The 27,781-nt window shown below is 44.5% G+C and overlaps 4 protein-coding genes and 1 non-coding gene across 8 annotated transcripts; 3 read left to right on the top strand and 2 right to left on the bottom strand.

The window, feature by feature from the left end:
• The first annotated feature begins 1,564 nt into the window (after positions 1-1,564).
• On the top strand, positions 1,565-3,620 carry LOC133930260 (uncharacterized). The gene is made up of 6 exons (XM_062376907.1): positions 1,565-2,074; positions 2,323-2,328; positions 2,383-2,475; positions 2,539-2,544; positions 2,653-2,974; positions 3,580-3,620. Exons 1-6 carry the CDS (start codon positions 1,565-1,567, stop codon positions 3,618-3,620), a joined length of 978 nt encoding a protein of 325 aa, XP_062232891.1.
• Positions 3,621-4,655: 1,035 nt separating this feature from the next.
• On the top strand, positions 4,656-4,727 carry TRNAP-UGG (transfer RNA proline (anticodon UGG)). Its single transcript has one exon. It is a non-coding gene; the product is annotated as a tRNA-Pro (tRNA).
• Positions 4,728-4,747: 20 nt separating this feature from the next.
• Positions 4,748-6,979, top strand: LOC133930816 (jasmonate-induced oxygenase 4). The gene is made up of 3 exons (XM_062377574.1): positions 4,748-5,300; positions 5,922-6,243; positions 6,583-6,979. Exons 1-3 carry the CDS (start codon positions 4,831-4,833, stop codon positions 6,829-6,831), a joined length of 1,041 nt encoding a protein of 346 aa, XP_062233558.1. The 5' UTR covers positions 4,748-4,830; the 3' UTR covers positions 6,832-6,979.
• Positions 6,980-11,910: 4,931 nt separating this feature from the next.
• Positions 11,911-16,915, bottom strand: LOC133930815 (uncharacterized). 2 transcript variants are annotated; one of them, XM_062377572.1, is made up of 9 exons: positions 16,605-16,915; positions 16,429-16,485; positions 15,788-15,885; positions 15,253-15,322; positions 13,607-13,655; positions 13,017-13,105; positions 12,884-12,931; positions 12,679-12,738; positions 11,911-12,288 (listed from the first exon to the last, which is right to left on the bottom strand). In XM_062377572.1, the coding sequence occupies exons 1-9, from the start codon at positions 16,662-16,664 to the stop codon at positions 12,184-12,186; spliced, it is 636 nt and encodes a 211-aa protein (XP_062233556.1). In that variant the 5' UTR covers positions 16,665-16,915; the 3' UTR covers positions 11,911-12,183. The 2 variants fall into 2 exon arrangements, with proteins under 2 accessions (XP_062233556.1, XP_062233557.1); XM_062377573.1 differs by having other exon boundaries at positions 16,365-16,485; positions 16,605-16,609.
• Positions 16,916-17,561: 646 nt separating this feature from the next.
• On the bottom strand, positions 17,562-27,347 carry LOC133930814 (MADS-box transcription factor 5-like). 3 transcript variants are annotated; one of them, XM_062377569.1, is made up of 8 exons: positions 26,914-27,344; positions 24,095-24,170; positions 21,130-21,191; positions 20,913-21,012; positions 20,755-20,796; positions 20,628-20,669; positions 18,087-18,223; positions 17,562-17,820 (listed from the first exon to the last, which is right to left on the bottom strand). In XM_062377569.1, exons 1-8 carry the CDS (start codon positions 27,096-27,098, stop codon positions 17,784-17,786), a joined length of 681 nt encoding a protein of 226 aa, XP_062233553.1. In that variant the 5' UTR covers positions 27,099-27,344; the 3' UTR covers positions 17,562-17,783. The 3 variants fall into 3 exon arrangements, with proteins under 3 accessions (XP_062233553.1, XP_062233554.1, XP_062233555.1); XM_062377570.1 differs by lacking the exon at positions 26,914-27,344 and adding an exon at positions 24,291-24,741; XM_062377571.1 differs by lacking the exon at positions 18,087-18,223 and having other exon boundaries at positions 26,914-27,347.
• Positions 27,348-27,781: the final 434 nt, after the last annotated feature.

The following is a 27,781-nucleotide window of genomic DNA, read 5'->3' as shown; positions in this document are numbered from 1 at the left end:
CTCGGGGTCGTCCTCGAATGCTCCTTCCTCTAATAGCCGCAACAACGACAAAGGCACAAACAAACAAACAATTAAAACAATGACCAAACAATTTACAAAAATTATGAAATTAACATGATTGGATAGATCTTGAATTTAGATGAATATCGGTGGAAGAATCGACAAAAACGGAGTTAGGACGGAGGAGAAACGGGCTTCGGAAGGTTTGCCGGGAGAAAAAAAATTCAGAAAAAGAAAAGGGGAGAATATTCTCGGAATATTCGGCTGAGTCGGCTCGGACTGGACTCGGCTCGAGCTCACGGCTCGGCTCTGGGATCGGCTTGGCTCGGTTTTCGGCTCGCGGCTCGGCTCGGTGTCGGTGGGCTCAGCAGCCGGCGGCTCGGCTCAGGGAACCGGGCTCACCTGCCAGCTGCACAGGGAGAGAGGGTATAAAAGAGGGAGAGAGAGAGAGTTGAGAGAGGCGGCCGGCTCGGCTTGGCAGAGAGAGAACGGAAGGGAGGGAGAGAGAGGGGTGACGGCGGCTCCGGTGCGGCGGCGGCTCCAGTGCGGCGGCGGCAGAGGCCGGCGACGGGGCGCCGACCGGAGGGGGGGGGGCTGGAGGGAGGCGGCACCCTCGCCGGTCGGGGCTGGCTGGCAGGCGGCCGGCGGCTCGGGACGGGCAGAAGGCGGAGACCGGCGACGGGGAACGGCGGCGGCCAGCAATCGGAGCTCCAGGTACGCTCGGGGAGAGGAAGAGAGAGGAGGGAACCAGGGGGGCTCACCAGCGGCGGGGCGCACAGAGAGAGGGCGGCGGCACAGAGAGCTCGGGAGAGAGAGAGAGAGAGATGAAGTGAGAGAGAGTGTGCGAGATGGCTCGGGGAAGAAGGCACTGTTCACCGGCCTTTATAGCGGCCGGCGGGGCTCGGAGCGGCGCGCGGGGCGAGGCAGCACGGGGCTCGGAGCGGCGCGGGGCGCGAGGCATGGCGCGGGGCGCGAGGCTCAGGCGCGGGGCGTGAGGTCTGCCGGTGGCGACGGGACGGTGAGTCACGGGGAGAGAGAGAAGAGAGAAAGAGAGAGAGAGGAGGGAGAAAAGAGGGGAATTTTTTTTTAGGGATTTGACATCGACGGGATCCGCGAGAGCGTTGGCGCTGGTGGAGTAGCACGACGCCTCGGCGACCCTTCCCTTGTGGTCGATCCGGCATTCGAAGCTGCAGAACGGGCAGCTAGCGGAAGATCGTCTCTAGCTGCGCGTGCGACGACTTCTTCCGCGGCGCCATCGTCATGGACGTCGTCGTTGACCCGGCCGACGACGTCCTCCTCAATCCCCGTGGCTGATGGTGCTGATGCCCCCAGGGATCTCGCGCTTGCGAAGCGAGCTTGCAGCAGGAGGCACCGACCCCACCTGGCAGTGGACAGGTGCCACGTGCAGCAACCGACCTTCGACTTGAAACGCCCCGCTTTGGCGCCCAAAGGTAACCGTCGCAACCAACACCTGCTCTCCTCTCCCCCTCGCCACAGCGCCAAGAAACCCATTCGCTCGCAACCGTTCGGCTCCGCGACTGCAGCGGCGGCGGCGGCGGCGGCGATGGAGTTCTTCCCCGACGGGCACCACGTGCGGCTGCGGAGCCGCGTTCACGGCACGTACCTCCACGCCGACGACGACGGGGTGGGCGTCTCTCTGCGCCCGCGCCGCGCCGCACGCGCGACGATGAACGCGGCGTGGCGGGTGCAGCGGCTCGTGCGCGACGGCACCACCTACGTCCTCCTCCAGGGCGCCGCCTACGGCCGGTACCTCGGGGCCTCGTTCGCGCCGGCGCCGCCCGGCCACCGCGGCCAACGCGTCCACCAGCGCGACTACGACGAGCCGGAGGTGGACGCCATCATGTGGAAGGGCGTCAGGGCGGAGGACGGGGATGCGGACGACGTCGTCGTGCGCCACGTCACCAACCGCCTCCTCCGCGCCAACGGCAGGTACCGCCCGTGGTACACCGACGTCTCCGTCGAGGACTACGACAACCTGAGCACGATGATGCATTGGGTGGTCGAGGGAATCCCCCCGAGACCAGGGCCGCCAGTTCTTCCAGGTCCAACTCCGGTGAGCTCGCCGACCCTTCTCCTTGGCAGTTGGCACTACTTGCACTGATTTGGGCGGAGCAGGGTTCTTGGAACCTATCAATTCGATCCGTGAACTTGGTACTTGGAGCACCAACCCTAGATGCTTCTTTTTTCAAAAACTGCTAACATCTGATGATTGAATTCTACTAGTCACAGTTCTTGCATCTGTTCTTTGCTACTCAACCGGTTAATTACTTAATTCTGCTTGTTAATTTCACGCTGATGCAGTTCTTGGTACATTTTGTGCCAAGATTACTACTTGTCGCTCGAAAGTTCCGATTTCTGTAGGGCGCGCTCCCAGGAAGCAGTAGTTCTCGGTTCTTGACTTTCTTCTCCTCTGCATTTGGTTCACTTTACTGCTTTGGGGAGCAGTTTGGGATTGTTCTTGGGAAACCTACCTAACGTCGTGATTTCTTTATGAGTTTCTGTCTGTCATTTTGTCAGATTAAGGTTTGAGCATTTTGTTTCCCAATACGATGTGTATTCAGATTTCATAATTGTTCAGAACTGTTGTCTACTTGTTCTGGTTTCCTAAACGTCAGTGTTCCATCGCAACAGAATAATCCAGGAGGAGGCTTCGGCGGCCTGTTCCGCCGGCACGCCCAGCCCGTGGTGGAGCCGTGGCGGACGATCCGGTACGTGCGAGCGGACGATTTCGGGAACTTCAACCAGCTCGGATGGGCCACGTTCCAGTTCCACGGCCGGTCCGTGTTCAACCTGAGGACGGAGGTGGCGCACCATGTGGGCAATGCGATCTTCTTCTTCGGCATCACGGTGTGCGTCCGGCCCGGCGTCTACGGGCGGCTGACCCCTCTGGTCATCGACCTGCATCGCAGCGAGGAGACCATGGACATCATCGTCCTCACCACCGGGTCGCCAGGTGAGAACATTTCAGTTTTCCTAGTGGTTTTCTGATGATAGATGTCCATAGATCACAGTTCACAGTAGATCATACATTCACCCTGATGAGAATATGAACTGTAACTTGCACACTGTGTAACATAGCTCATAGCTTACAGAGTCACAGTAGTTCTGTAGTTTGAGTAGTTGCTGCATGGTGTATCCTCTTCTCGGGGCTTTCCTTTTAATTTAGTCAAGTTCTTCGACTTGTTTGGTTAGGACTACTCTGAAACATGATGTACATAGCAGAAGCTGTCAGATGGAAATAATTTTAGGTTTGTTGTATTTACAGTGCCTTGTGGGATTAAGCAGTCCTTTCACTGATTCTAAAAATGGTTTGGATATAGAAATTATCATATTCATTTCTTACTATGATCGTCTGATCAGAAAATTCAGTTGTGCCAACACTCTGATCCTCACTTCAGAAATTTCGGAGTTTCACTTGTCAGTCAATTCTATTGATCTTCTTATTGTCTTCCTTCTTGTTATTTGCAGAAGTGTGAGCATTACTGCTTTAACAATTGCATCATCCATGTCATGCTGATCAGCCATCTTATTATTCTACTTGTTCCCTTGTGAATTCAGCTGCTGAGGAGTTGCGATACCCAAATGTTGATGCGCCATAGAGGAATACGTGAGCGGGACTTCTGACAACAGCTTCACAATTCATCTCTTCAGAAATCAAAAGCATTGCTTCTTCAGATACATTGACATGAGAATTGGCTTGTCTTGTTTGTTCAGATAGTTTCAGGAATCTCAGAAAACCTTCTGTTTCTGGTAGTTAGGTTTGATACATTCTCATGACAGGAAACAATTTGTCTTGGCCCTTCAGTTGCAAAACTTGCAAACTGCTGAAAGCATTATGCTTTTTTAACGGCTGAAAGCATTATGTGGAAATAACGTGGTACGGTTTTGCACAGTGAAATTGGTCGAAGTTACCATCTACATCTCAATGATTGATAGCAAGAATAGATGTTGCAAGTTTTACTCTGTACCATGCTCCTGATACTTCAAATGTACAGCCAATGTTTTTTCAACTTTGCTTTCAATAATCATGAACTGGAAAAAATGATTAGCATCATGTCCGCTGAATGCTAATGCTCTGGACAGGAGCTTCATGAACTCAACGTTATATTGAAAAAAGGTCGTGTACACAGTACACATTGTCAGAAGTAGAAGTTTTGTTTTTCAGACGTAGATGTAGACTGTTATATTCAAATATCAGGCAACCTTTGTGCGCCCTACCACAATGATTTCCAGCAACAACAAAAAAAAAAAAAAATGTTAAGTGCAACTCCCTACCACAATACATCAGATCTTCAGCAAAAAACTAGTAGTACATATCCCTGATCGCATGTACTGAAGAAAGTCGAATTTTCAAAATCCTGAATTTGCTTTTCGTGACAGAAAATCGAGCGCTCTTCGCTGACTCTGATGTCTGAATCTGCATAATATTCAGTCCTGACAAGTTCTGCAACTGTTGGATGTGCAGATTTCGTAACGCATGTCTTTTTACTTACTAAACCAATGCTTTTTTTAGGGCTATCATGCTGCTTCGATCAAGTACTAGTAGAGTAGGAATATTCATGGTACCCTATCATGGGTGTCCTGGTCTTCATATAATATTTAAGTGAAACATTATGTAACTAATAACATAAAAAGGGCGTTTGGTCTAGTGGTATGATTCTCGCTTTGGGTGCGAGAGGTCGCGAGTTCGATTCTCGCAACGCCCCACTTTTTATATTTTTGTTCTTTTCGGCTTTCCTTCGATTAACCCTCGTTCTGCCTACGGTAGTACGAAACAACCAAATCGCCACCGCCCCCGCCGCTGCTCCGATGGAAAACGCCGCGCCGGCGCGCGTCCAGGCCATCGCCGAGGCCGGCGTGTCCCGTCTCCCAGCGCAGTACATCCAGCCGCCCGAGCACCGCCCGACCCCTTCCTCCTCCGACTGTTCCGCCCGAGCGCTGGCCGTCCCGGTCGTCGACCTCTCGTCCGCCGCGGCGGCCGACGCCGTCCGCGCCGCGTGCGCCGACTGGGGCGCCTTCCACGTGGTCGGGCACGGCGTGCCGGGGGAGCTCCTCGACGAGGTGCGCGGGGCGGGCCTCGCCTTCTTCCGCGCGCCCATGGGGGACAAGCTCCGGTTCGCCTGCGACCCGGCCAGGGGCGCCGCGGCGGAAGGGTACGGCAGCCGCATGCTCGCCAACGACGACTCCGTGCTCGATTGGCGCGACTACTTCGACCACCACACACTGCCCGAGTCCCGCCGCGACCCCGCCCACTGGCCTGACTTCATCCCTGGATACAGGTGATTGGCATGACCAAAAAAAGAAGGGGAAATCCCCACCTTAATCGTCGGCTCATCTCTGGATGAGTTTCTAGCAGTGCTTATCATCAATTGGCCCATCTTTTTCATGCTGAAATCATAGAAGAATGAGGAGTAGAGTTAATGAGCACAAGAGATGTAGGAATTTTATGTTCAGATGTGGAGACAAATAGAAAGTGGGCAAGTGAACATTGAGCTGTTTGCATTTGTAATTGTAAGATTCGAGGTTCATACTGACGCACAACCGAATATTGGAGTATATAATGGATCAGTATTTCACACAGTTGAGTTACTTATGTGATTTGAACTTCTATCCCCAAAAAAAATGCCACTTCAGTGTGATGCCCTAATGTTGTGAAGGTCTATTTCTTTCAGAGCATAATCCTGAGTATGTTTTCTGGAACCCTAAAAAAAAGAGAGTATGTTTTCTGGAGAATTTAGTTGTGTGCTACTTTGTCACTGTATCAAGTCTATGGGTGATCATTTTACTGAGGAGAAAAGTAATTCGAACGTCTGTTTCTATCCTTCTCCACATTTCCAGCACACCGCACATCCACCTGTTTTGTATAATAACAGAGAAGCTAATGCATGTAATATTTGCAGGGATACTGTTGTGAAATACAGCAACAGCATGAAAGATCTTGCTCAAAGATTGCTGCAGATCATCTCTGAAAGTCTGAACTTACCACCATCTTATATAGAAGAGGCGGTTGGAGAAGTTTACCAGAATATCACCATTAGCTACTACTCTCCTTGTCCACAACCTGATCTTGCTCTTGGATTACAATCTCATTCTGATATGGGTGCAATAACACTTCTGATACAAGATGATGTGGGTGGGCTCGAGGTACTGAAGGATGGAATGTGGATACCTGTGCCTTCTTTGCCTGATGGGATCCTTGTAATTTTGGCTGACCAAACTGAGGTAATATAACTTGACATGCTTTATTGTCAGTATGAATGTTGGTGCTCTGCCCTTTTTTCCAACCTAGGCTGATGTTTGGCCCTCATCATCCACTGTTTTGGTGGATGATGGCCAAAATTTTGTATGGATGTACTTCTCTTTCATGCATATTTTGTTATTTTCTCACTAGATAGACATTGACTTTGGACAAAGAGTTCATTCCAAAGTTAAGCTGAATTTTTGGTCCTGTGGCACTTGCTCTGTCTGCTTACCCCACTTTTTTAGGCGTTACAATTATATTCTTCATGTAGGATTTGGTTCCTTTAAACCATGTTACTCATGTTGCTTGCTCTTCTCCAGATTATCACCAATGGAATATACAAGAGCTCTGTTCATCGAGCTATTGTCAATGCTGAACGTGCCCGCTTGTCAGTAGCGACATTCTATGATCCATCAAAATCAAGGAAAATATGCACTGCCCCGCAACTTGTGAGCAAGGACGAGCTACAAAAGTATCGGGATGTAATCTATGGTGACTATGTCTCATCTTGGTACAGCAAAGGTCCAGAGGGCAAGCGCAACATTGACGCCCTCCTGATTCAGCAGTAGAGCCAGAGGGGCCTAGAAATAGGATAGAAAGCCGTTCATGTGTGTTCCAATACATGTCCAACAAATCAAGTTGCCAATCTTGATGGATAAAGATAAGGAAAACATCTTGTATAATGTATACGGTGCAATAAATTACTGTGCCATTGCTGATTTTAGTTCATACTTTCATGTGACTGATTAAAAGAGTAAAAGATTCTGAATCTTGACATCTTTTTCCTTTCTGTTATTTTCTTTTTCCTTAGTTGCTAGGTGTTGGTGGCCTGGAAATACCTGATCGTGCTGTTAAAGACAACCTTTTTTTGGGTTGGAACCTGGAAAGTGTTGTTGCTCGAGGCTCCAGTTAAAAAAATGACTCGTTAATCCCAGGCCCCCAACGCCCATCGAGGTTCTTGACTGGCTGCCTCTCTTGTGCTCTCCTTGAGTAGGCAGGCGGCAGTGGTGACTCAAGGCAGGGTGGGAGCAGCAGCGGAAATGATGGTGGCGCTGGGGCTGTACGCCGCTGGGGGTTGCTCAGGATGGAACAACCAGCCGCAGTGAATCTCCTTGCTCTATCAGGTGCTGGTACGGCCATGATTCTGCTTATTGCCCTCATTACTTTGATCCTTTCTTCGTGCAGAGATTGTTTTGTTTTCCCTATCGTTTTGATCCTTGAAACCTGCCCAAGGGGATGGTGCTATCACCATTATCCTTCAGAGCATAACTGTCAGGAATACAGAATTCTGAACTGGTGGGAGGGAATGGGAAATTACAGGTGGAAGTTTTAAACTCATTTTTGTTTAGTTTGCATGGCATCATGAGAATTGGTGATTGAGAACTTGAGGGCCCGCCATTTTTGGCCCACAAAGGGGGTGAGAATTTGGAAGGAATTTCTTGTTTGGAGAATAACTAATTACACCTTGGTAGCATCATTAGTTCATCGCATATGTTATCGGATTCATCTTGCGAAACAAGCTATTGGGACCAAAAAAAAAAAAAAAAACGGAGTCCCATACGCGATCCCACCAGAAGCGCTCTCCTCTAAACTACCATTCTCCTTTACATTTGTTGCAAAAAACACCAATTCAGGCAAACCGGTATTGACTGAATAGTTCTTGAAGGTGCTGTATGAACCTGGATGTGATTTATCCCCTAAGTAGTCTATTGATGCCTGAGCCGTGAAATGGAATCTTTTATTTAATGTAATGGCTTGTTACAATTCGTACATCAGATTAAGCATTACCTCATGTGTGAGTACTTATAGAAAAAATTCCCATGGAAACCATATGGAACCCTTTGGGGCAAAGTATTTGCTACTGGCTCCTCTGAATTTTTTTTGCATCGATAATGTAAACCTACATAAGACAAGGAATCTGATAAATTAAGAAATGCATGGAAATAACGAAGCCATGCAACTTGCTCTTTAAGTACACAATTTAGTTACCTGAGAGATGTTATTTTCTTCATCATGGACGTATGTAACTATCCAGCCATCATCTTCATTGATTCCATTTTCCTTTTGCAACAAATTGAACTCCAGAGCAGATCCGTTTCTCTTGTAAAGTGTGGTACTCCACTAAGGTCAATTGTTTGTTTTCCTAGAGTTTCTGATACTTTAGTCTGTACTAACAAAATATGTGACCTTTTGTGCACTATATAGTAGTTACTAACCTTATCCTGAACGTCAAAATGTAGCTTTGCTATCTTAAACTTAAAAGTAAATTTTATAAAACTATAACTATTTACATATAACTATTACAAAACTACAATTGTCAAATCAGCATGTGGAAAAAGTTAAATCACCGGATTGTTCGGTGTTAACAGAGGTGTGTGCACCGGACCATCTGTTGTTCACAGAAAAAGTGAGTGGTTAGGCAACAGCTAGATTTGGACCTATAGCCTATGTATACCTCCACACTTAGTTTCATTCGTCTCCTTTGCAACTCAGAAGCATTCATACACATTGTGTATCATCTAGAGGTAAGAAAGAGCATTTGAAATGATTTGTAAGTTCTTAATTGAAGATTAAGGACTTCATTAGTGCTTTAAGAGTAGTAAGTGTGCATCTAGTTGTTGTTTTAGGCTTGATTGAGATCAAGTGAACCAGTTAGCTTGTTACTCTTGGCGGTTGGCAACACCTAGCCGGTTGTGGAGATTGGAGGTGTTCTCGGTGAGTTTTTGGAAGTCTTGTGGGAGCCCCGGGAAGCTCGTGTACTTGGTTTGATGCTCGTCAATCTGGAGATGGAGAAATGGCAATCACTAGTGAGCACTTAAGTCTCGGTGACTCAAGGGAGAGCAACATCCTTGTGTGGATGCTCCAACGAGCATTAGCGGAGAGTGCCAACTCTTTGATACCTCGGGAAAAACTCGATGTCCTTTTTCCCTACTTTTGTTACATTTCGCATTTTGCTTCTAGCATTTCTTTCATGCAATTTTCAATTTCGCACTTTACTTATGTTCTATATGCTTGCATGTTTGTGCTTATCTTTCTAGCTTGCTAGGTTATCTAGTTGCTTTTATACATTCTAGGCTAAGGTTGCTTCTTATTTTAGAAATCGGTAGTTGGTTTAGTTTTTAATTAGTGCCCTATTCACCCCCCCCCCCTCTAGGGTCTTTAGATCCTTTCACCCCCTGATGAGATGCACGCAGGCCCCTAACACATCAAAGTACACAAGTTCAAGAGGAAAGGACGAGACCCTACTTGACCGGGGAAAGGAGAGCTGATGGCTCTTTCCCTGTTGACAGGTGTCACATACCGATGCATTATTTGACTTGCTACCACACGAAAGACTAAAGCGATTCACGACATGATCAACGATTGTGGATGAAGGATGACCTAATTTGGAATGCCATTGTTCATGGCTTGGTTTGACGACAGAAGACAGTGCCACCCTATGATGACTAGGACGGTAACTGGTGGGGATCAGGTAGAGTCCCCTTTCACTGGGACCTTGAGCAAGCACTCTCGTCGAACCCCAATCCTTGATAAGAAAGCAGTCCGGGTGAAACTCAATAAAAATATTGTTATCTTTTGTGAATCAATGAACTGAAAGGAGATTTTTGCGTGCGTGTGGAACATGAAGTACTTTGTTTAAGACAAAGGAGGTTTGTGGTGTATGAAGGAAAGATTTGACAATATGAGTAATAGACATACCAACGCCATTTGTCATGTGAACCTAGTCCTTCCCAACGTACTGCTCCCTCATATGCAGCTTGTCAAATTCGCCGGTAATATGGTTCGTGGCACCGAAGTCAGTGTACCACGTAGGGTCAAAGGTAGGGTTGCTGGTGTTGGCATTGTTGGCATAGCGTGGCTCCTCGAGCTGGAAATTGTGGTTGAACCTGTTGTAGCACTTGAATGCCACGTGTCCAACCTTGTTGCATAGTTGGCAGGGCGATTCCCGGAGTTCTTCTTCTAACCAACGTTGCTTCCGTTGTTGCCTTGGTCGCCACATCCACCTCCTCCTTGGTAGCCACCACCTTGATGGCCTTCACTACCACCATTGTTGTCGTGTCCTCCTTGATAGCCATCACGGCCGTTGCAACCTCCTCCACCATCGCCACGGCCAGCAGCATTGGCCAAGATCTAATAGCTTGCATTAGTGGTGTCGTGAAGAAGCTTGTAGTCGAGCATATGAGCATACAACTCATCAAGCGTCATGCCGCCTCCCTTCAGGTTGATGCCGGTGGTGAAAATGTCGTAGGATGCGTCAAGGCCCCTCAAAATGTATATCATGAACCCTTTGTCGACGAGAGGATGGCCGGCAGATGCCAGCTGGTCATCGAGGCCCTTCACACGAGCATAGTTGTCAATCATGCTCATGTCCTTCTTCTGGACGAGAGCGAGCTGCTTGCGGATCTGAGTGACTCTAGTGCGTGAGTGCGATGAGAACATGTGCTCGAGAGCCACCCAAACAACAGCTGACGAGGTGAGGCCGAGCACTCGTGCCAGAACTTCCGGCGACAATGTGGAGTTGGTAGCAAAGAGGATGAGCTGGTCCTAGGTATACCAGGTGGTGTACACCGCATTGACGACCATCTCGGCTTCAACCTCCATGGACGTCGAGACCATGGATAGTGGAGCAGGGTGAGACCCATCTACGTAGTCGAGGAGCTGGTGGCCACACAGGATGGGGATGATCTACGCCTTCCAGAGCAGATGGTTATCATGGTTGAGCTTGATGGTGACCATCTGGCCGATCGCCAGGATGAAGATGTACTTGGACGCCATGAAACACGCAAAGACCGATGTGCCGGTGTTTGGCACCAAGGGAACCGAAGGAAAGTGACCCGAGGGTGGATCCAGAGGTGCCCTAGATGGTCATGAGCTTTGGATAAAAAAATGGGGCCCTAATACCATGTGAAAACTCACGGTAGGTGTTTACATGGATGCCAGCCGCTTTGTATATATAACCACAGCTAGGGCATGTGCGGATACACAAGGTCGTTGACTGCGTCCACAAGATCAGATCGCTAGCTCAACAAGATTTAGTTAGGCTGTTAAGATTACCGTAGGTGTACAAAATCCTAACCATATTATCTAACAGCAGGTACACCAGTGAGGAGGACTGGAGGAGTGATATGCATGCTACGAGAGCACCAGGCAGGGCATATTCGTACCCAACTTGTACTCGCAACCACAGGAGGTCAAAGAGGCCTCTATCACATGGCATCTGGCAGCGGCGAGCCCGTCGTGAAGTGTTGCCGCCACGGCAGGACAACCGACAAGTGGCGCGGTGATCACCGTGGCCGCGGCACCGGCTGCCGCTGTTTTTTACCGTCCGACTCAAGCGACACCCACCCCAGGTTTGCCAGAGCAGCCGCGCGTCTGTCGCGTCATTTCTACGGTCACTGACAGTGGCGACGCCAGGTTCAGGAAATGCATGTGCACCGTGGATCTCAAGAAAATTGCATTGCTGTTTTATGATGTATTGCTTTAAAATTAAATGGTTGCTATATAGATGATGAAGTGATGTACCAGGATCTTCTTCGCTCATGCTTCGCCACTGCTCGCCTAGACGTAAGACGTTTTTCAACACGCTGTTTCCCTCCGGTATAGCAACCACAGACCATAGTCAGAAAAAACATACAACACACTTCAAATGAGATTTTGAAGCACCGAGTCGCTATGCATCATGCATGCACTGTTCCAAGCAAATTACATTCAGGTCGTCATGTTCCGAGTTCCAACTTGATTCTGCAGTCAAAATATGCTATTGAGAAACCACCTAGGCACGCCAGAATTACTGGGACTTGGCACCTGAGACGACGATGCTACACCGCGCGTGCAGTTTCTCCTATCAGGTCCAGCAATCTAAGATAACCATGGTGAGATTTCTTTTTCATGTCATGGTTTCATCGCCTGGCCGCAAAGCGCTAGCTGCTACGTCGGGCTTTAGGAACAAAGCGCCACAAATCTACAGCAATGTCGACCTCCTTTTTCTTGTGAAACTTATAAGTCTGTGGTAGATCGTAGCGCAGCTGCAGCGAAGAAAAAGAGGGGGAAAGATATATTAACAAACCAGTTGCAGAACTAGGGGAATGGCTAGGTAAGATTATCTCACAGCATTTCAGAAACAATATTACGAATGTGGGTGACGAATTGGGAAGAATCGCCAGTAACTCAATTACCAGTAAGAATTACGAGCACAATGCCACTTGACAGAATGTCTGGGAGCTGGTTGTATTTGGTTGTCAAACCTTAGACGTAACTAACTAGAAATCTAAATGACGAACATAAGTTAACAATTAAAGAATTGACTTTCTTTTTCTTGACCTCTACCTTATTAGGAATGTGGAACAACAAAGTGAGGTATAAAAATGTGTTTGTTATACCAAAGACAAGTGCCTGGCACTTAAATATACACTTACCTCGCATAAAACCTCAGCACTGATAGCATTGCAATCACGCAAAGCTGTCTTCTTGATATGCTGAAGATTAGAAACATGGAAATAAAAGTGAAAAATCTATTAAGAAAATCTTGTACCATTCATTGCCAAATACATAAGGATGGAGATTGACATGGTCATGATCATTTGTGAGTCGCATTTTGTACTTGTTTTGAGAAAAACTTACTTCTCTAGTGGAAGTCTTGTGTAGAGAATAGACAGCTCGAGAGGCAACCTGTGAATAGTATTTGGGCACTTAAAACGTCAAAAGCATAACCTTTCAATGAAAATAGCCACTACAAACAGAGACAAATGCTGACCTTCAAACCCATAGAAAGGAACTCCATGTCTGCTCCTTTCTTACGTGTCCCGAAGGGAGGATTCATAACAACAGTGTCAACAAGAAAGCCTGCACCAAATTGCTTTTTATTTAGCCAAATGGCTGGGGAAGGCTTTGCAATATGGAAAGCATAAACATATGATTCATTTTCAGGAACCAACTCTCTCCAGTGTTTTGCTTGCTCTATGTGATGCTATTTTGTACAACTATCTCAACCTGATAGTTGATCTGACTTACAATGGCTCACAAGCTATGAATCACTAGTGACTAACAAACAGTACTCAAACTATACTAGAGTACAACCAACCACCTTGTGAAGCTGGTTCAGATAGGACACCACCACTCTGGCTATACAATGATTTTCCAGACATTACCTACTTATGTATCAAACATTAAAAAAATACCATGCAATAGAGAAGAACCATGTAGGAAAAACTTCTAGAAAGATGAGACAAACATAGAACTTTTTCCCCTTTAGGAAAGGAGAACATAGAGGGGTCATGATAACATGAAGAACACTAGAGGCTCATTTCTGCCTGGGTAGAATATGTTAGCATTTAAGAACAATACCTTTCAAATTTAAGTTCTTTATGTCAGACCAAATTAAGTCGATATCCAGCTGCATAATCAAATATTTAATAAAAAGAAACATGTCATCACAAGTTTGAGAAATTATAGTAAATCTTAAAGAAGCTAGTTAAATATGAGGCACTCAAACACTACTTTCAGCTCCAATTCACTGCCATGTGGTTTAACATAAGCATGGAAAATTTGATCACTGGTACAAAGAACCATGCAAGGACATCAGAAAAGACAATGACAACAAAACTGTTACTGCTGGAAAGAGGCAGTCAAAGTAGAAAAACTTAGATACATTCAGTAGAATACAGCAGAAGAGTTGCTCTATTATATAAGAACAGAACACAAGATCTAAGTGGCTTCATACCTCCGTAATATGGCAACTAGTTTCTAGTAGTGCACCCACTAGTCTTTTGTAAACTACACCGACATGGCATTTGTTATACTGCTAGGCTATTTGGCATGGCTGGGGCTTACCCAATAAGCCAGCTTGTATTGGACTTTGGACTTTGGCTTATTACTACCAGTAATCAACTCTCACCAACTTCAGCTTATATTAAATTTTCCATGTGGAAGGCAGGCTTCAATTTATAGAATAAGCCCATATTAACTCAAACATGAGCCCCTGGCCTCTGGATTCAGCCCTAAAAGTCCACATGCTGATGTTGAAGCTAGCCAGACAAGCTGCATGTATATAGATTATAGAATATATATGCGGTTCCACACATACATCAAGTTTTATTGTGGAATGGAATTTTCGAATGCAAAGATATTACAGTAGCAGTTCCATGCAAAGGATTTTTCATGGATTGTCAAAGATATAATTTGCTTCTGGGCATACCACACCTCATTATCAGCGCATTCAGAAGTATATACTGTTAAGGCATAGCCAGGTACGGACTAAAGAGTTTTTTATGATTACTGTAGCACCATGCTTACTTTATCTTTTAGTTAGTCATTTGGAAAGACTAGATAGCATTTAGAGATAAGATTATATCAGATTTGTTAAGGGTCATTTAAAAGGTAAGATTAGATTTGTTATCAATTAGAGATAGAATCGGCTAGGAGATAGAGTTGGATTCGATCATGGACTTTCCATTGGGAGTCCTATTTACAGAAGTCATGCAATCATATCAATCAAGCAAGAGAAATCAATCTAGTTTCCATTCTCCTTCTCCTATGTCTCCCCCAATATTCTAAGTCTACCCAATCTATAATCAAATCCCTCCTCTAGTAGCCGACGCCACCTGGCTATCCTCCTGGCGGGTGTTTATCCCAACAATTTCACTTGTTGTGAGTCATTGATAACTTGAGAGCAGGAACACAGTTCACTATACCTATTGATGATAAACCAAGGTGATAGATTTGCTCAAAAATTGCACGAACAGCAGATTTAAGCAGTGTATGTACAATCTTCAACAAAGCTGTTTGACAGGAAGATAGAGATTTACAATTTACACTGCATATTTGCAAGGACTAATGGACTATCATCTAAACAACTAAAACATTATACAGAGTTTAAAGCTATATGCCAGTAACAGGCGAAAACATAAAAAATTAAGCGAAGTTTTTTTTTTGGCCTCAGAGTTCAGAAAGGAATGGTTAAAGTGGAATCTGGGAAAGGAAAAATAGCGTACCTCCAGATCATCAGCATTCTCTTGAGCAAGTTCAAGTGACTGCGGATCAATATCAATACCGATAACATGTCTATCAATTACAACCATGGTGAATAAAATCAGAAACGACAATTCAACAAGCTAGCAATAAAAAACATTTAGATGCTAAGAGATAGATATACATTGTTTTCAAATTTTCAATATCAATGAGGAGCATTTAAGGTATTATAGAACATCTGAATTCATTCTATTCAATGGAATGATAGTTCACTCTACACGGACCACTATACTGCCTTAGGTTCCCCTAAAAATAAGGGTACTGAGAGCTTAGACTGCACAATCAATCACAAGACAATTGCAATTGCCACAGACAGCCATTCTTCATTTAGATCAATGCATCTTTAAATGAACTGTACATTGCCATTAGAAAATGACGAGTGATTGCACAGGTAAAAGGGGAAGATTCTTCTTTTTATTGAAATCAACACAAGAGGGACATGCCAGAGAAATATGAACATGATTGGCTAACTGCCTAATCTTAAGAACGTAAACATACTCAGCATCCAGTAGTGCACTCGCCACAGCGAGGGTGCCACAGCCACAGCCAAAGTCAGCTACCACTTTGCCAGCTATATCATTGAAGGAATTCTCCGCCTGATTGGTTTATAAAATCACCACGAACATGATAAAGCAAAGAGAATATAACATCATAAGTAGTTGAATTTCAGTGTCTGACTGCCACTCGCTCCAGACACACACAAATAGTCAAATACACACAAGGAAAAGTCTGCTCTACTATTTCTGTACTGATGGCTTTTACATACATGTGCAGAACATTGCCAAAGCTTGAATTATAGGACCAAAACTTTGGATATTCCAATGTGTCCCGATGGAAGTTTCCATATATGAACCTTGACAAACGGTGGTCTCTCCAAAAAAATTAAAATTTGAAGCGGCAGCTATATGCATAGCTAGTCTGTCAATTTCCTCTACGACAGAGCATTGAAGCTGCAACAATCCTAGAAGAAAAGCCACCCTACTCTACCCGTAAACCTACCACTGGAGTAGCCTAGTCGATTCAGAGCATCACAACAAAGCTAAGCATCCTATCTCATGAATAGAAAGACACCCACCCTCCCTCCTGACACAAAGCAAGAAGGCATCGGAATCGGAGCACGATGCAAGTGCAGCGCTAACCGTGTAGAGCATCCGCGACGCGATGTGAGCGCCCGTCGGGTACTGCTCCAGCTCCACCTGCACCACCACCGGAGAAAGCAAAAAATCAGATATATTCCTCCGCTCCCCCCCCCCCCCCCCCACTTCTCTTTTTGGGAGGAAAGAAAGGCAAGACGCGGCGGCGGTGAACTACCCACCTTGGGTTCCGGGAACTGGGTCAGGCCACCCAGAAGGCCCTCCAGCTGCTTCAGCTTCATCTCCTCCTCCTCCTGCTGCTGCTGCTCCCCTCACCGTCTCCGTTGCGGACGCCGTGGGAGTGGGAGTGGAGCTCTTGCTGCCGGCGAGGTGAGACTGTGGCGCCCCCGACTCCGAGGGGGTCAACGTTTTTAGGGTGGGGCTCGTGGGGACCGGAGCAGGCCTGAACCGGGCCAGTTGTACGTTGGGCCTAAAATAGACTGGGCCTCACGTGTTCACGGGCCTATTTCTCCTTTACCAAACCAATTTCCCAAGAGAGAACCTTTTGCGAGCGGCCGGGTTGGTAGTTCAACTCTGCCTTTCACACTCGCATCCGGTTAAGTCCGACTTAGGTTTGGATGTACGTGTTTAGTAGTATTATATGTTTTTTATATTGAAGATCTCGAATCTCTTAATCCCTTACTACCGTCTGATGGACGCACAGTATGCGTATGGGCGTGTGGTGTGAGTGTGGTGCGTGTGGATGTATGTGTCTCTTGTACCCTTAAAAAAATAACATTTTTTGTGAGTAAGGGTAACTAATAGCATAACACAAATCAATTCAGTGTATAAAATGAATGTTAGAGAAAAATACATGTAACATGGCATCTAATCACGCGATCAGAGAGCGTTTGTTACTTCTGAGTTGCTAAGCACTTACGAATGTAAATACTTTTCAGTAGATATTACTTTAAAGAGATACTCGGTTCGATCATAAATACATATTGTTTTAGAAAATATTTGATAAAACTTTTAAAACTTTAACTAACAATAGCTTTTAAAATATTTAGTTTAAAAACCTTAAAATTATGTGTAGAGTTGTCTTAAAAATACCTTTATAATATCACAAATTTAATAAATTTTATAAATATATTTTAATAAAAAAATAATGATCAATACTATGTATTTGAGATCATATCTTATCTAAAATGGTATGTATTTATAATTGAAAGGAGCAGTATGCTTATGGACATGCGGTTCTCCGAGATCATTCTATTTCATAACTCAAAAGAATCCAAAACAAGAGCTTTTAGTCAGTACATAGTGTGGTACAAGCTAGAACTGATGGGTAAAGTTGAGGATTTTTTCTAATTCATCATATCCAACATATATAGGAAACAGCCGTTAGAGCACTAAGCGACTCATTCATTGTTCAGGTGGTCGAAGTACGCTTGATACCTGCATAGGGAGGTGAAAAAAAGTGAGGCTATGGAAAGGTTTTAGTAGATGTTCCAATTGGAGAGAAAAATGCAGATATGTTTCTTTGCAACTACTGCGCAAGGTTTGTTCCTACTGATAATAGCCAAGAAAAGGATTACTTTGCAGGTTAAAAACACAGAAACCAAAACATATATAATCCATGTTAAACAAAACATTACTGAATTTGCAGTCATTCACAAGGCAGTAATTCATACTGGTACTTGAAATAAGCAAAGAGAGATCACCCTATATGCAGGGAAGGGTCACAAGCAGCAGGATTGAGGACATCTTGGTTAGCTTCATTAGCATGGCCACTAGATCCACTAGGCCCAATGTTCTGGCAAGTCATTTGCAAAACATTGTCTCCACTAGTTTCTCGTATCTGGTACAATAAAAGAATTGAGAATTGAAGATGGATTAAACTTCTCTTGAAGTACGTACTTCAAAATTCCCAAAATGTATATAACTTTCTATGAAGTTCTAGTGTTTTAACATTTATTGGATACACTAGCATACGGCACGTGCTTTGCATCTCAGACGCGGGAGCGTGCGGGATCCACGCGGGAGGGCTCGTGAAGCTGCGGGAGCGCGCGAGACCCACGCGGGAGGACTCGTGAAGCTACAAGAGCACATGGGACCCACACGGGAGGGTGTGAGAGGGGAGGGCAGACCATGTAAAGGCTTTAGGAATCAGTATAGCTTCTGGAATGCCATGACCATCAGCCATTTTAGATCAAATTTGAGTCCTCCCCCTGAAAATAACCAAATCTATTTGTAAACTATAAACTCAACCGTACCAAATCCTCCCTCTCCCTCAAAATTGCGAGAGAGGGTCGAGGAAGGGGGGAGCGGAGAGAGTGCGGGGGTGGCGTCGCCGGCACAAAGGAGGAGGAGGCGGCGGCGTTCTAGAGATCGGCCCCATCAATGGAGAATGTGGAAGGGAATGTGGGAGAGTGTCAGGCCCATGTGTCAGCATGGTGGGGGAGCAGAACGGAGGCAAAACGCGAGCTAGTTGAGGAATGACCACTACGTATATTCTAAGTAATATAGAAGAGAAGTATTAGAGAAGAGAAGTAGAGATTAATATTTAATGTTACTTTATTTAATAATTAAACATTATCATTTATCAATAGAATACAGTAATTATGGGGCACCCAACTTAACCACGGGCTATTGGGCAATACCGCACGGAACTTCTAGTGAAGGGGAAAGAGAAACGCAGTAAATTGTCCAATTTCCCAATCAGTTTGTAAGGCCCACCTGTCACTCCCTCTCTCTCTTCTCTCTCACTGGCCTGGCCCACCTGTCATCTCTCTTCCTCTCTCTTCATCCCCCAATCTGCCCAAAATCAGCATCTTCTCCCCCATCTCCCTCTCATGGCGCCACCTCCCTCTCCTTCTCTATGTGCTGCCACCCAAATCCAGTCAGCCACAAACCAGAGCACCTCCCCCATCTCTTTTTCCTTCTATATGAAGCAGAGCAACAGACACCTCCATCTGCGCAGTCTTGCTCCTCTCTCATTGGTACCCCCAAATCCACAAGCACCACCGCTCAGCTCTCTCTCTCTCTCTCTCTCTCTCTCTCTCTCTCTCTCTCTCTCTCTCTCTCTCTCTCTCTCTCTCTCTCTCTCTCTCTTAGCCATCTCCCTCATAGGAACCAAAAAACATCACCGCTTTCCTCTTAGATATCGACGCAGCCAACTCCTCCCTACTCCTCTCTTCTTCTCCCAGCATAGATCTCTCTCCTCACCCCGTTGTGGTGAACCTGCTCGAGTTCCACACCATGGTGGACTGGCTTGAGGACATCCACATGTGGATGCTCCACGTCAAGCATGGCGAGTACGTTGCCGTGAATTGCGTCCTCGCCACGCATCGCCTGCTCTGCGATGAGACCAATGCCGCAGCAGATCAGGATCGCATGCGAACGACAACGTCACGAATAACGACCAAAGGTTAGGCGACGGCGGCGACATGGGCTCTGTGTTGACGAGCTCCTCCGGTGGCAGATTGAAGATGACATGACCTCGGAACGGGCTTCGTGTGGCCCCCTCTTGCGGTGCTTCTGGTGCGCGGGGTGTGGCGCGGGCGAGGATGTGACCAGGGGAGGTGGCGCGGGGTGGAAGGGAAGAGGAGGCAGATGTGGTGGACGGGAGAGGTGGCGTGGGGAGGAAGGGAGGAGGAGGCGGCCAGGTGGGGGTGCGGAACGGGAAAGAGCGAGCGTTGCGTGTAGACCCACCTGTCAAGCGTGGTGGCCGGGGGGAGGGTAGACCGCGGGGCGTGGAGTGGGAGAAGAACGTGGGACCCACACGGGAGGGCAGACCACGGGAATAGTAGAGACTTGTTTCTTTATACTGGGTGTGTTTTGCTATTTAGCATTATGCATTAGTATCAACATGCAAAACAATATAGGACTCAAACCGCTGTTGAAAGCGCAATATATAATGTTATTATTTAGAAGAGAAATTGTCTTAGCACAGCATATACGATAGATGCTGTATTATAATTTTTCTCTCTCAAAATGATCCCTAGATATATGCAAAGTTGAAAGTTTAAAGGAATAGATGGAACACAATATAAATTGTATGTCTGTACCGTAATTATTTTCCCCGACAATTTTACCATGTCAGGTTTCTGTGTCTATGAAATGTAACTCAGTCAGAGGAACGTGGAAATTAATGAGGATTAACCAAAGAACATATATGTAGATGATATATTCAGGCTCAAGTGCATCACTGGAAACAGATAACATAATTAATGGATAGAGTTTTAGAGCATATATTCCGTTACCTTCCTTCTTAAATCTTTATTAGCATCCTGCAGTTGTTGTTCCTGCACAATTTACTGGTTAGTATTTCCGTGAACCTATTGAAAAGATACACCAAAACCAAAGAAAATATGGGGGAAAATGCATCACCTTACGCTTGAGCTCAAAGAGCTGATCAAGCAACTGTTGGTCCTGCAAAATTTTAACTGTTAGTCGGGAAAATAACTAAAGTTAGGTCTTATATCATCATTTTTTTGGGGGAAAAAAAACAAATGGAGCATGTATACAAATATGCTTCTTGACTATACCTTTGACGTTCTGATATGCTTGAGGGATATCTCAATCTGGTTCTCAAGTTGTTCAAGCTCCTTTGTGCTAAGTGGACCCAAGTCCTCACCAAGAAGATTTCTGCAGATCAAGGTCAGAATTTAGTTATACAGTCCTGGCAACAACATATTGTATAGATCCTAACCAATGTAACTATTGCATAAATATAGCTAGGGACGGACAACATAGTGACGTTACCTCTGAGTTGTTTGTAGGAATTCAATTCTTGTCTTTAACTTCAAATAATCCTGGTAATTACTCTGACGATTAAGAAAAATAGAGGCACTAATTAATTTGAGTGGAATAATGCATAATTACAGTGTATACATAATCATATTAGAAACACCGTACCCTATGTAGTTTACCACATCTGGATGGCATGCACAAAAGCTTACTTCTTTGATAACAAATGTAATACACTCAAATATAAGCAATGACAAGAGGTGTTAACTATTTAAGTGCTCGTCGTAGAATCTAATCACACATCATTGGAATTTTGAAAATGTTTCATGCATATATATACACAGTTTGGGGCTGAACAAAAAGAAGAGGATGTGCATGTCATGATCGACCACATTTCAAATGCAGTGTGAAGTGTATATTAGGAGACAGGACCATTAATTTGTAGCATATATAAATGACATATATTATTGTTGAATTGTCTTCATACGATGCAAGCTTACAAATGTCAAATGTTCGGTCACTTTATGTGTTTCTAATTAATTCATAAATATCTTGTCTTAAACATATTATATTCTCACAGCAGAAAATGAAACTCTGTTACACCAAATTAAATTTCGTTCATACTTGATTTAAATCTCACTCGTCTGTTGGTACTGATTGCATGCATGAATTTATAACCGGATACAGAACTCGGCAAAAATGTATAAATTAAGAAACTTCTTAGTTACAAACTAAAAAATAAACATGAACAAAAAGACGGGAATTTTACATGTCCTTTCAAATGCAAGAAAAGATAGTGACCACTCCTATGATAGCTCAAAAGTTATGAGTATGTTTGATTTGAGGACGCCCTTAATCATCATAGATTATTTCATCTCTAGATAAAGAGAATCGAGGACGTCCTAAGAGTGGGTGAATTAGGATATTTAAAACTATTGGCTCTAAAACTTTCACAAGATAAGCTATCTCAATTTCTATTTAAATATGCTCTAGGCTTATTTAGTGTGTCTACTCTACCGCTTAAGTGAATTGCAAGGTAAATTGCAAGTAAATAAATGTGAAAACGTAAATGAGGTAGAGAGATAAACTCGGCATGAGGGATTTTTATCCCATGGTATCGGTGGCACACAGCCCACCCCTGGTCCACGTTGAGCTCCACAAAGGATATGCTCCCGGTTGTCAAGTCTCTTCCAGTCACGGCTCTCGAGATACCAAGTCACCAAGACAAGACCTCAAGCACGATGAGCCATCAAGCCACCAAGGTGAGGTCTCACCACTAACCTCTCTTCCGGTCACTTGCACGCCGTCTTCACTTCAGAGCTTTAGTCACAAAGACAAGTGCATCCACGTCCCTACACAATCCTCTTGCCGCCGCTCCACACCAAGTCAGAGGGTCAACAAGTTACCAGCGAGTCACCAAGACTCCAAGGTGACGGCGTACCTCTTGGTACACATTTGGATCACTTCTTGATCCGCACTCTAGGTTGCAGTACCTAGCAACTCTTCTTTATAGACATATAACTACTAATCACTCACTAATGGTGTGCTTAGTTGCCTTGGATGAACATTTTATGCTCTTAGATGGCTTAGATGTCTTCTTAGGTGTACAAGAGTTTCTCTAGACTCCAGCCCCTTCAAATGAATGAGTGGAGGGGTATTTATAGCCTCAACCTCGCGGACTAGCTGTTATCCCAACGGCTCACTCTGTCAACACCGGATGATCCGTCGTTAACAGAGGTACAAGCATCGGACCATCCGGTGTGTACATTTCCAGAAACTAGTCGTTGGAACTCCACTCAAAGTTCTTCTGAACATCGGATTGTCCGGTGTAATCTTCAATCCATCACCGGACTATCCGATGAGTACACTCGAGCCTTCTCATCTTCGACAGCCTATCTGTGTAAATTGCTCTGGCATTCATAGTCTTTATTGTCGGACCTTCCGGTGTGCCTCCTTTTCTGGATTTTCCACACCTTCTGTTAAATGCTCTGATGAAGCTTCCGGTGTGCATCACTTCATCATCGGACTATCCGATGAGTAGATCTTTGATCTTCTGCGCTTGGGTTCTTCTATGTAAGAATTAGTCCATGTACATCTCTTCTAATCGCCAGACCTTCCGGTGAGTGCAATCCACTCTGACTCCTTCTGATAAAATTGCTCTGGTGTGTACACTCTTTATCACCGGATCATCCGGTGAGGCAAACTGCCTCTGGACATAATGCTCCGATGAGTGCAATTCTTTCAGCGCTGGACCTTCCGATGAGAATAATTTCTCTGAGACTTTTTCCAATTCAATCAAACTTTATCCCAGCTGCGGTGGCTTCTTGATGTATTACATCCATGAGACCTACTAATACATATTCTTGATAAACATGTTAGTCACAATGACTATGTTATCATTAATCATTAAAATCACAATCATGACCTGATATGATCATTTTCGCTACACTAGGATTGGCAAACATGAAGAAATCATTTATATTTTATAACAATTTGACCTTATATATTGATCAGTCGTCCAGCCTATGATATTCCACATACATGCATGGTAACTTATGTCTTGAGTACGTGACCTAGCTAGAGCAACAATTTTAGGGGAAAGACAATCTCAAAGCTTGCACTCGTGAGATTTGGAGAACTATGGGGACAATGAACCAAACGGTGCTGTTGTACTAGGTCTTGATCAAGTTTAGGGAATCCGCCCCACCACGATACAATTTGATTGATTTCTTTTATGCCAAATAAGCCTTTTGATTGATTCTACCTGGTACATGAAACTGTACAAAATGACCAGTATACACTCAGGTTCTATGTATGGTCTTAACAATTCATGTATTGGTCTTAACAATTCATGTATCCAGAAACCAGTCCACCTTTTCTTAACAATTCATGTATCCAAGGGCTCTTTCAAAAAGTTCACGTTAACGAATGAAATGCATATACATGTAGTAATAGTAGCATTCAGAAAACAGATGGTTACCAATTCAGCCTCCACTGGAGCTGATGCTTCCGATGAGTAGCTGCAGCTGCGGTACCGCTCCAGTGTCTTGTACATGCTATAGAGAAAACAAACAAAATAATATTGTGGTGTCAATGACCCTACACTATACAAAAAATGATCCAATACCATTGATATGTCCAGAATGATTTTTAATGCAATACGTTGTGTTAAATACCTTACACACATGATCCTGCTGGTCTTTATCCCCTTCTCCAGCAGAGAGCGGGCGACCGAGGAGGCAACTTCGCTTTTGGGCATCGATCTCATCAGATCTCTCCATCCCGTGACCTTCCTGATCTCGGGGGTGGATGGGATTCAGTGAATCGACACCCAGCGTAGTTAGTCTATAGCCTAGTTATAGTTCTTAGGGCTTTAGTTTCCTTTCTTTAGATCTATCTAGGTTCTGGTGGAGTCCCTTGTGACGGCGAGTCCAACTATTTCTAGTTTTGTTGGCTCCTGCAAGCTTCCTCTGTCTTCTGTGGGCTGTTGTACTCTTCGTCGAGATTCTTGGCAGGTTAGTTTGTTTGGCTTATGTATGGCGTGTTGTGGTTGTAATCCCTTGCTTTTGGGTTCAGTTCTTGAGTTGCCGGTGTTCTCACTGGTGGTGCCGGGGTTGTGTTCTGGGTCATCCGAGTGGCTGTGGTCTACGGTGGCACCAGGTGTTGGTGCTGATAGATCGGGGAGCTTGATGGCTGATGTTCTTAATTTCACTGAGTTTTTGTTGTGGCTTTCCAAAGTTTGGAGTCCATTTTTCGATCTGGGCAGGAGAGGATGGAGGTTGGGGGCTTTGGTGCGTAGCACGGAAGACGAGTGAACAGCAGATGCAACCTAAATCGAATAGGAAGAAGAACATGAGGGTTCTTGTTGTAATTTTTGTGTTACTCAGGGGCTCTTTTGTAAAAAAAGAGGATGTTTGTAATCTCTGTTACCTTTTAATATATTGTTTTCCCTTTTTCGCAAAAAAAAAAACCTTACACACATAAAAAATGAAACGTCCATACATTTTTTTCCCTTCCAGTCCATAGTTTCTCATTATATACCCTAGCCTCCTCTTATTGAATAAGATTTTTATTATGATGCATATGGTCATACGTATAAGTCCATAGAAAAGTTTAGTTAATTTATTGTTACAGTTCCTCTCAATTTAGTAAGAAAGGTCACACATTCATACTTAGTTACATGATCCATGCACACACACCTATTAATAAAATTTGTTTGATAAAACATTATCAATACTCAAATTTTGATTTAGACAACGTTGTCAAATAATTGGAATTAACTTTCTTTCGAAATCCCTCACACCCAATTACAAGTATTTATCACAGCATGTGTATTGTCAGTCTGCAACCAAAAGAGACTTGGAATTTTATTCTCTCTCCATCAGATAGCTTGCATATGACATGGTATTGATGTTGAGGGAAAAGATAATGATCATGTTTGTTTTAGCTTATCGTTGACTTCTGTTTCTTATAAGCTAAAAACTGAAATAAATAGGTCGATATATTGTTGGTTTTTGAAAAATTGATTTTTATAAAATAAATTAAAATGTGATAAGCTGACTGATAGTGATTTTTCTAGTTTTTAATATACTAAGAACCTAAAAATTTCTTGTAAAAACTAACAGACAAAAATCAAAAGACATAAGCAGCTTTCAGAAAAAAAAAACTATAAATTTCAGTTGTACTAAACAAGATCAATATATATATATATACACACAACACGAGCATAGGATCATAGGATAACTCCAGACGAGTCAATCGATATAGAGAACCTTTGTGACTTTCTCAGCTGCTTTTCCTCCTGCTACAGCCGCTTGCACGACAACAGAGGAGCCTCGACAAGACGTAGAGAGAGAGGCGAGGCTTGAGAGAGAGAGAAAGAGGTCTCAATTCCCCAATGGAACAGTAGAATCTAAAGCAGAAGCCACAAAGAGAAATCTAAGCAAGGAATGAACAGAGGTAAAAAAGAGAGGCATCAGACCTCTCCCAAGAACTCTCCAATAGACAGTAATAATGCACACGGAAGTGCAGGATGAACACGCAGAAGAACTTGTTTAAAAGAGCACAGAAGAAAAAACGATGTGTTTGTCCAGATCTGGAGATGCGTGTATGCAGCAGGTTGCTAAGGAAGTGAAAGCTAGCTCCTTGAACATCACTAGCAAGCAGTTCATGATCTCTGACATGCGCTAAAAGAACCCAAGAAGATTTGGGGCAGCTAAAAATAGAACGGGTTGTGAAGAGATCTCGTCTGTGTCCTCTTTTATCGACTGCCTTTTTATAGCAACGTAACTGAAGTTACTGAAGTCGCAGAAAACATAAGAGGAAAGGTGAACACCAAGATGATAAAGCGACCAAACCGATATTTCCTCAAAACAGCAAAAAGGAACAGGAGCTATGAGGCTACGTATGATCCACAAGTAGTGACCCCCAGATCTCTCAGAAACCATCTAAAAAAAGATCTCTCAGAAACCTTCACGTTAATATCCAAAAAAACACAAAACTGAAACTATTTTTTGGCAACATGCATGTATAGTTTGTCAAGACTTGGAAGCTAAAATTTGTATAAGACTTCTCCAAAAAATAATAAAAATAAAAATCGACATTAACACTCAAATGAACATCAAACTAGTATCGTATATACATAAAATTCTTGACATGTACATAATGTCGCACATGCATCCAAAGTTCTCAAGACTTAAGAAGAGCTTGGGATTAGGGATTGGAGATGGTTGTGTATGCATGAAAACGCGTGTACATGAAGGGAGGGAGGGCTAGGGTAGATGGGTACCACTACCGTACCATGAGGAGGTGGAGAACTCGAAGAGGCGGCCGCGGCTGGAGAAGATGATGAGGGCGACCTCGGCGTCGCAGAGCAGCGACAGCTCGTACGCCTTCTTCAGCAGGCCGTTCCGGCGCTTGGCGAACGTCACCTGCCGGCTGATATTGTTCTCGATCCGCTTCAGCTCCACCTTACCGCGACCCATCCTTCCTTTCTCCTCCCTAGCTCTTCTCTCTCTAGAGCGAGACCTCTTCTTGATCTTCTTTTGCTTTCTCCTTCCTAGCTACTAGTAATTTCTCTCTCAATGCGCTCGGAGTTGTGTAGCTAACTAGCTGTGCTATGCACGTACGGCCATTGCTCCTTTGCCTTTTATTATCTCTGTGTCTCCCTTCCTCTCTCTCTCAAGTCTTTTACTATCTCTCTTGGAAGTTTCTCTCTCTTCTCTTTCTCTCAGGTCTCTGTCCACCTGTCTAATTATCTATCGGACTATGTATAGAAAGAGGTAGGGGGTGGGGGCACGTGTCGATGGCTCAGAGGCACAACTCCTGTTGCGCTCCGTGGCTCACTGGCTCGCCACAAGCTAGTGATATACTGGACATGTTTTGACTTGAATACAAGAAATTAATTTACAGGGATTTCACGTGAAACATCTTATTACGTAATCAGGAAAAATGTGTGCTTCAATATAGGCCCCAGAAGTTGAGATGTGTATTTGTGAAACCATCTCGATCATGATTCTATGCCTTAGACATAGGATAGAATCGATTACATGCATGTCACATAAAATTTTAGTATTGGAAAGGAACTTATAATCTCTGAATCACGATTTCCAAGGTACAATTCTACCATTACTTAGGGCTCGTCACTTGTGCATGCAGCTACACATGT

This window comes from Phragmites australis, chromosome 10 (genome assembly GCF_958298935.1).
Source record: "Phragmites australis chromosome 10, lpPhrAust1.1, whole genome shotgun sequence".
Taxonomy (NCBI): domain Eukaryota; kingdom Viridiplantae; phylum Streptophyta; class Magnoliopsida; order Poales; family Poaceae; genus Phragmites; species Phragmites australis.
This window is presented reverse-complemented; position numbering and strand designations above follow the sequence as displayed.

Coding starts and splice junctions, on each gene's coding strand:
- LOC133930816 (XM_062377574.1), top strand. CDS start 4,831: ATGGAAAACGCCGCGCCGGCGCGCGTCCAGGCCATCGCCGAGGCCGGC. Junction 5,301..5,921: donor GACTTCATCCCTGGATACAG/GTGATTGGCATG, acceptor TAATATTTGCAG/GGATACTGTTGTGAAATACA. Junction 6,244..6,582: donor TTTTGGCTGACCAAACTGAG/GTAATATAACTT, acceptor GCTCTTCTCCAG/ATTATCACCAATGGAATATA.
- LOC133930814 (XM_062377569.1), bottom strand. CDS start 27,098: ATGGGTCGCGGTAAGGTGGAGCTGAAGCGGATCGAGAACAATATCAGC. Junction 21,013..21,129: donor TTCCTACAAACAACTCAGAG/GTAACGTCACTA, acceptor CTTGATCTGCAG/AAATCTTCTTGGTGAGGACT. Junction 17,821..18,086: donor GACCCTTCCCTGCATATAGG/GTGATCTCTCTT, acceptor CTCCCTATGCAG/GTATCAAGCGTACTTCGACC.
- LOC133930260 (XM_062376907.1), top strand. CDS start 1,565: ATGGAGTTCTTCCCCGACGGGCACCACGTGCGGCTGCGGAGCCGCGTT. Junction 2,975..3,579: donor CCTCACCACCGGGTCGCCAG/GTGAGAACATTT, acceptor TTGTGAATTCAG/CTGCTGAGGAGTTGCGATAC.
- LOC133930815 (XM_062377572.1), bottom strand. CDS start 16,664: ATGAAGCTGAAGCAGCTGGAGGGCCTTCTGGGTGGCCTGACCCAGTTC. Junction 15,323..15,787: donor AGTGCACTACTGGATGCTGA/GTATGTTTACGT, acceptor TGTAATTGATAG/ACATGTTATCGGTATTGATA. Junction 13,106..13,606: donor AAAGAACTTAAATTTGAAAG/GTATTGTTCTTA, acceptor AATTTGGTGCAG/GCTTTCTTGTTGACACTGTT.